Source organism: Amphiprion ocellaris, chromosome 13, assembly GCF_022539595.1.
Source record: "Amphiprion ocellaris isolate individual 3 ecotype Okinawa chromosome 13, ASM2253959v1, whole genome shotgun sequence".
Taxonomy (NCBI): domain Eukaryota; kingdom Metazoa; phylum Chordata; class Actinopteri; family Pomacentridae; genus Amphiprion; species Amphiprion ocellaris.
In genome coordinates, this window is record NC_072778.1 from 15,510,572 (window position 1) to 15,521,466 (window position 10,895).

A 10,895-nucleotide genomic window follows, 5' to 3' on the forward strand; every position below is an offset into this window, starting at 1 on the left:
CCTCCCTTTCTGTGTTTCTGCATGTGTCCTTCAAAATCGCAACATGAGGGAAATCGCCTCAGCCAACATGTTCTTTTTTCGATCTCCCTCTGCACATCAACACTCTTGTTTCTAACCTCACATGACACCCTGATTCCATCCCCAGATCCCCCTTACGCGGTTAACACCCTACATTGTTATGGCCTCAGTGAAACAATGGAGGTGGGACAGAGGGCGGAAGGATGTGGCTGAATGCCTCAGCATAAACCCATGGAAAAAAAAGGCCTGCAGTCACACTTTCCGCCTGTGTTCTTTGAAAAGTACAACCAGGAGTCTCCCATGATACACTGAACTGTACGTGCAGTGAACTCTGAAGGCATGTAGGACAAAGTAGTCTAGTTATTGAGGACGAGAACATTGTAATGAACAGAAAGCCCCAGAGGAAGTGGCTCCACACAGGCCTCCCATGTTCATTCTCGTTTTAATCGTAACTATCCATGTTGTTTTTGTCTCATAGCAAGAAAATGTTAAAAAAAAAAAAATTACGGGTTTGAATCCAAACGGGGGCGCACAAGCTCCTCACTGACTGAGCACATGGAGCTGATGCTCATCCCCAAATCTTCATGTTTATCAGAGTTACAGAGTCCCATCAGCTCCACCACAGAGTCAGTCTCTTCAATTCACCATCATCATACAGGCCCTAAAATCGGGCATGTCGAAAAGCCACTGGAAGCATCAAAGGAAACCACAAACATTTCAGATTACTATCTAAACCAATGTGTCAAATCAGCACTGAGCGTGAAGAAGCAGTCTGGCCTGAAACTTCCCGTGGGGGACACTCAAAATAAAAGGATCTGCGGAGGACCAGGATGGCACTGAAACACCAGCTGGACCAGCATCCTATAAATTACAGTAAAAAGCTGTGGCAGGTAAGAAATCTGTGTTGTAGTTCTGAAAGCATGACACATAAAGCATGTGTCTTTATCATTTCTTTCTTTTAAAAGGCATAACCAGTGGATGGTTTTATGCTGAAGGGCGCTGAGGCTGTCCTCTGCCGGAGCTGCAGCTTTACGCACAGCGCGCCGCTCGGCAGAGTCACTGCCGTGGAAGTGGCGGAGGCGGACATTGTTGTGGTAACGGGCAGCTCCAGAGGATGAGCACGGATGATGCACTTACCCTGAGCGGATAACGGGTGAGACCGGATTGTGATTTATTCGGTTTTCAATCTGAAGAATGAATCGTTTTTGATAAAAACCCGACAAAGCGCCGCTGCACCGCGCAGACTCTCCTTGCAGCCGAACCGGAGTTCATTCAGCCGAGGCGAGCCGGAGCTCAGCCTGATGAGACGATGCCAGCGACGTAAAAATCACAACATCTGCAGGGTGTGCATCCGAGGCTGCTGGATTAAGCCTCCGTGGATCGACTGGGCCTCGGCGGTACGGAGAAGCCCACCGGGGGCGGCTGCTGCCTTCAAAATACTGCTAGTTGAGGAGCAATAAGGAGTGCTGTGCTCCCGGAGGCCTTTGGAGAACACAGGCTGCTGTGGAGAGGATGACAGATTGACATTAAAAGGGGTTTGCAGTGCGTTTTCCGACACGACCTCATTAAGGCAGCATCCACGGAGAACAGATAGTGGCTTCAAACCAGGACTGATGTCACGGCGCCTCGAAGAAAACAACATCTAAATAAAGATATCACATGTTTCTGCCTTGATTTTTATCTTCGGTGCTGTAGTGGCTGCATACATGACATCTGGAACACGGCGGATGTAGATGAGGATGAGTGTTGAGCATTAAAATAGAGCAACATCTCTGCGCTTTTCATAAATTCTCAGGTACCCAGAGGTGTTTTTATACAGAAGACAAAAATGGGTAGCGAAGGTGAGATCATAAACAGAGAACTGTCAAAGATGTCTGACGAGGATTTGCTGGCGTGCTCCAAAGAGGAGCTGGTGAGCCGGCTGCGTAAAGAGGAGACCGAGAAAATCTCAGCTCTGATCCAGCGCGGACGGCTGATCAAGGAGGTAAATAAACAGCTGCAGGGACACCTCCTGGAAATCAGGGAACTGAAAGTCATCAATCAGCGCCTGCAGGAGGAGAACGTGGAGCTGCGGGACCTGTGCTGCTTCCTGGACGACGACCGGCTCAAAGTGAAGAAGCTGGCCCGGGAGTGGCAGCTGTTCGGGCACCACGCAGCCAAAGTGATGCGGGAGGACCTGGGCGGCTACTTGAAGAAGCTCGCCGACCTGGAGCGCATGCAGGACGGGCTGGTGAAGGAGAACCTGGACCTGAAGGAGCTGTGCCTGGTCCTGGAGGAGGAGTGCGTCAGTAGGAGCGACTCCAGCCCCGGAGGCTCCACCGAGCTCAACCTGCCCTGCATGGTGGCCCGGGACCTGGGGGACGGCAGCTCCAGCACAGGCAGCGTGGGCAGCCCGGACCAGCTTCACCTGGTGTGCTCACCTGACGACTGATGGCGGCTTTCTGTCAGCAGTCTGGAGCTTCTCCGCTTTCCAGAGGAGACTAGGGCTAATGCGAGGGATTCTGCTGGACACTAAAATCATTTGGAGGGAGAGTAAAAGCAGTAGGGCCTTCTGAATGCTGCAAAGATGTGTGTGTGCCACTAGGTTTAGACTTGATTCTCCCACACTTCACCTTTCAGGACTTTACAAAGACATTTAATAGATGTTTGCCAGATGATAATGTACCTAAATTTTACAGTGTTTTTCTATTCTGCAAATTCTCCTTTTTCAGTGGTCTGGTATTGAAAGAAAAAAAATGGGACCAAAAAAGTGGGTCACATATATAAATTTATCTCATGCACTGGACTAGCCTACACTGGTAGAAGCCTTTTTTTGTATTGCACTGGACAGCATTATCTTGGATCTTTAAATCACAGATCTAAAGATTCATTTCAATCCAGTTTTGAGCCATATTTAGTCCACTGAATTCTAATAGCACTGAAATAGACGAGTTGTGATTAAAAAAAAGACACTATTTGATATTTGCTTTTGCTAGATGCCCAATAATGTGTAATATTTTATGCACTCTCTTCCTCAGGACAGGATTGGAGTGCCATATGTGCATGATGATTGTCACAATTTGTACAGGCCCTTGAGTGAAGCAGTGTGATGTGAAGGCCCTTCAGGTTCACTGCTGAGCATCATGTAACATGTGCTGGAGTCTGGCCAGAGCCGGCACACACTTGTTAAGGTTTTTTTGGACCACACGTGATAGATGTGGTTGGACCTCACTCAGAAGTTCTGTCACTTTTTTAAAAAAAAAATCCTAAAACTGGAAACTCTTTGTATCAAACTGGAAGGTCTACGAGTTTTAATGATTTTTATTCTATTCTATTCAAGCCGAGCTGTTTAAATTCACTTGTTTGACATTTTTTATGACGTTGTTGATGTTCAAATAGCATATCACAGAGTTTGTTTGAGTCGGCGCTTGTCAGCTTTCTCTTCTGTAACTCTTGCTTTGTATTTAATCTGCAACATTAGGACTAATCTTGACTTTGACCCTTCTTTATCTTGATTTGTCTGTATTAACTAGCATTACTAACCATTTTCAGTTTAAAGCATAGATAATGCACATGGATTAGAAAAGGTTTATTTTGTCGTTAGCTGTTTATTGGTGGGCTATGCTCGTAGTGCACTGAAGAGCTTTAAATACAGTGGGTATGACACTTTGTGTGCTGCTCTGACCTTTCTTTGTGTGTTTGACTTTGCACAAACAAGCATTTACATTTACATGACACGGAATGAAGGATTGATTTCTGCACTTGTTGTTTTGACCTTCCTGTCTGAACCGACTGCGCGTGATTGATGCTCCCTTCATGTCATACAGACGGACTTTATGGATGTTCATCAGTTTTATTTTTGGATCCCCCTATTTGCACGGTCTGGAGAGCCGGAGAGAGCAGTAATGCTTTTACCCACTTAGTGATGCACAGGCGTCCTTTGACAGCAGCATACACACAGATTTTCTCCTCTCTCGTGCTCTCTGGCTCTCAGTATGACTTCCATCTCTGCCTCTCTCTCTCTAACCCATTTTAGCAATCCAATGCTCTCTGAGCCATGCATGTATTAGTAAGACTCACTTCATTTTTGGGAAGTGGAGACCACAGTGTCCACAGCAGAGGTTCAGAGAGCGGTCAGTACAATCTGTCAGGGTGTGCTGCAGTAATCCAACTCTTTTATTGGCTGCCACTAATTGTTACTTTCATTAATGATTATTGCGGATATATGGACATATCAACCCATTAATCATTTGTCAAGAAAATGCAAAGTATGGATATGATCATTTCTCAGAGTCAAAGGTTATCTCTTCAAACTACTTGTTTTCTTTTGACCAAAATACCAAAGATGTTTAGTTTACACACGATAGAGAACACAGTAAACAGTTGGAGAAGCTGCAGCCACAGAATATTTAGCATTTTTGCTTGATTGAACTCAAAACAGATTCAGATTAATCTTCTATCCGTTGACTAATTAGTTAACCTCCTCCCCTGTACGGGGACAAGGTCATAGCTGTCATAAAAACGCAACCGACTACATTTTTCAAAGTTTGGCTCATTCACTATAGAGGCCACCTGTGACTAAAATGAATGTTGCATTTTCTGTGCTTCATTTCTGTTACATCTAATGTGTCTTGGTAGCGATTCAGTTAAAACAGCTTCAACAACATGACTGTCATTGAGTCACTGTAATGAGGCTGTTTTTACTCTCTAACTTGCACTTCCAATTATATGCAGAAGTAAAAAAGTCAGTTTTTCCTGAGCTTTTCAAACCTTGTTCTGGCACACTAGTGATAATCATAAGGAGACTTATCGTATATCTCTTACTCACAGAGTCCAGGCGTGTTCAGTTTGGTGTCACAGTTCTGCAGCTGTTACTGACTAAATTTGGGGATGTTTTTTCAGGTGGAAGTTTCAGAAAATGGCCAAGGGTTGAAAAGGCTTCAGTCCCGCAGTCTTTATGTTCCAATTTGGGTCATTCTGCCTCAACTTTAAAAGATTCTTTGCACACTTTAAATGCTTCACACAGTATATAATCTGATGAATATCCTGCTTTAAGATGCATTTCAGTCTGATCACATCCTTGTGCTATTTGTTTGACACTAATCATTTCACACCATCACCTTTTCCACACAGTTTTAAACATTTTCTCTTTATTATCCATGAACTAGTACAGTTTGGACAAAAGATATAAGTAAGGCACTGCCCACCAAATCAGTTCATTTTCCAGAGAAAAATACAAGCATTACCAAAAATATATTACACTCTTAAAAATAAATATGTGATTATATAATCTGTATCAACTCCTACGGCCCAGCCTTAGTGGTCAATAGTTTGCATATACAATTCTATGGAATTCTGTTCTTAAAGGATTCATACAAAAATAAGGACCTTTTATTTGGAAGTACTCGGTTTCCATTGTTGAGGACTTTTATAAAGTGTTAGATACCATGACGTAATGTAACAAGGTATTAAAGGCAACATTATATTGAATTATCAGTACTAATATATCATTAGATGGAGTTATCACAGATCTTTCTATAAAGCCTGTAGTTTAATTCTTTATATTAGAATATATTCTGCATGCAGTGCTTTCATAACAAACCTCAAACACACTCATTCCATCTTATAGCTTTTAAAATTAGAAATATATAGATTTTACATATAGATAAAAACTAAAAAGAGTGTAACAATCAACTCCTGATAATGCCACTAACTTCCATGCTATCTATGAAAAGAATCAACTTTCTAAAGAGATTAAATGAAGCAGATGCATTTTAAAATCATCTCCATCAGAGATCCTTTCCGCCACACACGCTATGACTGCTTTGAAATGAACATTAGTGTTTTGCCAGGATGGCAGAGCTGCTGATCACAGAGTGAGGATGGTTGGCGAGTGCAGGGAGTGATCTGATTGGTCGCCGCTGCTGCTGCTGCGGCGATGAGCGATGCTGCAGGGCTGAGGGGCCTGAGACTGCTGGACGCTTCCCTGGTGTGATGTAACGTGGGACGTGGTGGAGCTGCTGGTGTCTAAAGGGGCAGAGGGATAAGTGAACACCATGCCAGCTGTGAAGGACATGAGGGAGGGAGTAGATATGAGGACTGGGGTGTGGAGAGACTCTGATTCGGTGACAGCAGCAGCAGCAGTCGATGTTACAGGCTTGGTAGGGATGGTAATCTTTGGTTTGGGCTTCTCCATCTTTGTTGGCAGTTTGGTCGAGGGTCCAGGTTTGATGGAGTCCTCTGGCTCCAGTTTGATGGCTCCCAAAGAGGAAAGTGAAGGATTTGGGTCCGAATCCGAATCCGAGTCCTCTATTTTACAAATTGGACGGTGTGCTTCCAGGACCAGCTCCAGCTTCTCCTTCTCCTTTTGTAAATCAGCTATCTCCTTCTGTAGACGGGACTTTTCATCCTCCAGCTCATCGGTCTCCTACACCAAGCAGAGAAAAGGGCGACACATTTAAATTCATTCATGCCTGATTGCCTCGCATTTTAAGCATTAATGTTCTGACATTTGTACAATGTTCACTCACATTTTGCAAACAGTCCGTCAGCTCTCGACGACGATTGCGACATTTTGCTGCTGCCAGTTTATTTCTCTCCCTTCTTATTCTGCGTCTCTCCAGTTCCTCATGGGACAACTGTGATGAGAAGGAGAAGGACAATTATTACAATGTATGAAACAGGTTAAAGTGACAGATTGGCTTTAACTGTCTTGCTTTGGGCAAACAACTGATTCCAAAAAATGAAGTGTAAAGAGAAATTTGATGAGAGTCCATCACAGGCAGCATGACACAGGAGAAACACTACCCCCATGTGTGCACACTGAGTCATCACAGTCATGGCGGATGAATGGTTTAGAAACGTTTCAGCTTTTGTGCCTTTGTAACTCTGACTACTTCCAGCGCCCTACTGAATAATTGCTGCTGATCTGATGTTTCCCGCCCTTTATGGATGATGAGTCACACTCAGACTCCAGCGGTGACTCAGGTGTGAGTCACAGAAAATGACATGCCCATGTGAGTCACATGACAGTCTACTTCCTGTACCATGAAATTACAACTCTGTGACGGGGATATTTGCCAATGTGTGCCTGTCGAAACCACAGAACAGTTGACCGGGTTGATGATTAAAATGAGGATGTTGTCGGGGCATGTGGCCGCTCAGACACCTAGTTTCAGCGCCGCTCTGCTAACTGAAAGCAGATTTTTGCAAACAGTGTGTGATTGTTTTATGATGTCAACAACAATTCTGAGTAAACACCATCAAAGAACATAGAGGATAACAGTGTGTACTTGCCTCTGGGGTGTCAATGCTCCTTTTTTTTTAAAAAAAGAACTGAAAACTTGTCTGAACAATGTATTAAACCACATCTCTCAATAATCTTTCCATTTCTTAATGGATAGATCTGCTGTGCACGTCCAAAGGAAATTATGAAATTGTGTCATGAACAGGATATTACACATTAGTTACACAAAATGATTGAGCCATTGTCCACACATCAGTATCTGCATCCCCACAAGGGAAAATATGAATCCTGAGAGGGCTAGTTGTCTTTCTCAGGATGACAACTCATTTTTCACACAATTCTACAATCATCAGTGCATTTTTAGACAGGTTCTGGCTCTTTTATTATTATATGTTACTATAAACACATAATATATGTGTTAACAGTAATATGGTATCTGATACTGTTATTATGACTGCCGCCTTACATGTTCATCATTCCTGCGTCTTGTTGAAGTTGGAGTATTTGCAGCTGCCCTTATGACCCCTGGTCTGAGGAGATGGGACTGGGCGGGTGGTGGACCCAGTGGCCGCGCCCCTGAGAGTGACGGATAAGGAGGCACCGGTGATCGTGAAGGGCCTGGCGGGTGCATTAAGGAGGGTTGGACCAGCCACTGGAGGTCCTGGTTGGTTGTGATGGCATTGAGGCTTGGTACAAACTGACTGCTACCTGCCATTGTAAATTTCTGAGGAGGGAAAAAAAAGACAGATTATAAGTAAATTTGCAGGATAAATAATGAACAAAATAAAAGTAGTGTGATACAGGGCCTAAATCAAACATAGATTTTTTTTTTTTAAATCAACAAAAAGCACATTTTCTATGAAGTGTAAATGTGGTGTAATTAAAGTCAGACATAACTTATAATAAAGATTAGCATGATAATTGTTAGAATTTTTTCCCATGCTTCACAATCTCTATAAATCCACAAGAAAATACACATATTACGCTACATTAACAGCATTACAGGTTAATCCTCTTATTATAGTTTGGAATTCACATCATATGAAACGTCTACAGGTTGTTCTACATTGTGTTACACTGATGTGACCCCTAACCTGTTGCCCAGCTGGGTGACCTACCTGCTCCTGCTGTGTGGTTGAGGTGCTGCTGCTTCCCAGAGACACAGAGTTTGACCCGGAGCTGCTGCTGCCTGTGTACGGCGGGTTGCCTCGTCCTTGACTCCCAAAGCTTCGATACATCCTTTCTGATTCAGTAGAAAGTAAAAAATGAATCCAGCTGCTGGTCTGTAACCTTGTGGTCTCTTCAAATCACTCTCGGGTTGAGTCTTGTGTGTCAATTCAAACTCCGGGCAAGCCCACCTTATTGCGGAAAGTGGGTAGAGTCCACACGGCGAAGTTTTCGAGGGGGAGTAAGGAAGGAAATGTCTTCTCGCTTTTTTTTCAAATCGCCTTTAAATGTCCGAAAACGAATCTGAGCGCAGTCTATCGTCCTTAGTCATACATCCAGAGTCGGAAGTCTGGGAATGATTGTGAGGTTGTAAACTCTTAAACGGGTACTATAGGTTCACCACGCCCCTCCCAACTTACGGGAAATAGTGTTGTCGAGGATCTCGCACGAATTAAACCACGTGTCGGTGACGTCATTGACCATATTTGGTGAGAGTTTCCTCCCGAGAGTAGCACCCGGGATTCCTCAGGCAACTTCACCTCATGGTCTGAAGCTACTCTGTGATTTCTGTTTTCTGCTGCTGAGGTGGAAATACTACAACGCTTTCCGGCTCCACATGGAAGCACCGTCACTTTCTGTTCACACCAAAGTTACATTTGATTACAACAGATGATAAGCTGAGACAGACATTAGACCAGGTGAGCTACACATATCTGCAACAAATACTATATATATATATATATATATATATATATATATATATATATATATATATATATATATATATATATATATATATATATATATATATACACACACATATATATACACATATATGTGTATATAATTATACATATATATTTATTTATTTATTTATGTATTTATTTATTTTCTAGCTGTATATGTACATCTAGAAAAGCAGATGTTCACTTCATCACTGCAAACCTGTATTTCCAAAATTTACACTAAGTTTACAACATTTGTATATTTATTAATGTATATTATATTTTAGTGTATACACTCTAGAAAGTAATTAAATGGACCAGTTACCGCCACTCAATTAAACACATGGTTGCAAGATAAAAATAAATACAATTTATCAACTAAGACAAACACATATTAATATTAGTGATTGCATGAACTTAATATTGTGTGTACTTTAAACTCGTATTTTTGTGTTAGTTTATTTGAAACTAAATTCAAATTGCAGTAACTTCTCCATCCTAACACACTGAGACAATTTCAGATTGGTAATTTCAAATACTTTTGATTGTAGAGGAAAAGTTCATTCTTCTGACTCGGTGTAGTTTATTATTTGAGTCTAATTTCATTAGAAGTTGAAATATGTCCAAAGGATTGATGTATTGATCTGTTACATTAATTACTTCATTTATTTTTGTTAAGCTCAAGCATTGTTTCTGAGAGTGTCAGACTTTTTTTTAACAAACTTAGGGTGCTTAGCAAAAACAAAAATCAACGTCAAACGACTGAAAACAAGCAGCTTACAGATCATAAAGGCCTTTCAATAAAATGCTAAAAAAAAAGTTACATAACAGAAGGAAATCAAAAAAGAGTGTTAAGGAGTCATTTGTTTTGCAATAAATGACATTTTAACAAATTAACCACTCAGGAAAACCATGTTTCACAATAAATTCACAATCACAGATTTTAAAATCACACCCAGAAACATCTCCCAGAATAAAATCCACTAACATTTGAATCAATAAACTTAATGTGATTTATTATTATTTTAAGCTACATTCATTTAAAACTTCCATTTTTCATGTTCATTTTTTCATTTATATATATATATATATATATATATATATATATATATATATATATATATATATATATATATATATATATATATATATATATATATACAAATATGGCAAGAAGAAATTATGAACAAAAACTTAAAGTTGATTCTCTTATGATGACAGTTGAGATAGTCTTAATTCCTAATCATATTTGGCAGTTTGTGGCATTTGTAATGCAGGATGAGTTATGAAATGGATTAAAAACTGGCAGAAAAGAGTGCACACGCCTAATTGTCTTGAAGCTTTTGGCAGTCACTCTCACTTCACAAACCACATCAATGTGCACGCATGCTTGTGGGGATGAGTCAGTCTCAAAGGCACAAAGCTGCTCACTTACTTCACCACCCATTTCAACGTCTGTTTTTTACTTGCAAGCACAATATAGTACCTAGTAAAGATTCAAAAAATGCATGCTGTACATTCGGTAAGCTTACTCTGTCGCAGCAGCTGCTGACCTTGCAGTCCCTGAGGACAGAGTTCCCGGCATCGACTGAGTTCTCCTCGCTGCTGACTGTTGCACCGATGTCTCACATTACTGCTAATTCTTCTCCTGAGAATAAGAACTGTCAATATGTTCTAAGTAGGGAGGTTGATTGTAAAGACACTCCACTCAAAAAAGTAGTTTTAGAGTGAAGAAAAAGACAATCTAAATATATATACTA

At 41.4% G+C, this 10,895-nt stretch overlaps 2 protein-coding genes across 2 annotated transcripts; one reads left to right on the forward strand and one right to left on the reverse strand.

The window, feature by feature from the left end:
• Window positions 1-683: 683 nt before the first annotated feature.
• On the forward strand, window positions 684-3,668 carry ccdc85b (coiled-coil domain containing 85B). The gene is made up of 2 exons (XM_023284869.3): window positions 684-908; window positions 984-3,668. The coding sequence occupies exon 2, from the start codon at window positions 1,847-1,849 to the stop codon at window positions 2,447-2,449; it is 603 nt and encodes a 200-aa protein (XP_023140637.1). The 5' UTR covers window positions 684-908; window positions 984-1,846; the 3' UTR covers window positions 2,450-3,668.
• A 1,459-nt stretch (window positions 3,669-5,127) lies between these two features.
• On the reverse strand, window positions 5,128-8,780 carry fosl1a (FOS like 1, AP-1 transcription factor subunit a). Its single transcript, XM_023284877.3, has 4 exons — window positions 8,362-8,780; window positions 7,710-7,967; window positions 6,528-6,635; window positions 5,128-6,424 (listed from the first exon to the last, which is right to left on the reverse strand). The coding sequence occupies exons 1-4, from the start codon at window positions 8,479-8,481 to the stop codon at window positions 5,867-5,869; spliced, it is 1,044 nt and encodes a 347-aa protein (XP_023140645.2). The 5' UTR covers window positions 8,482-8,780; the 3' UTR covers window positions 5,128-5,866.
• Window positions 8,781-10,895: the final 2,115 nt, after the last annotated feature.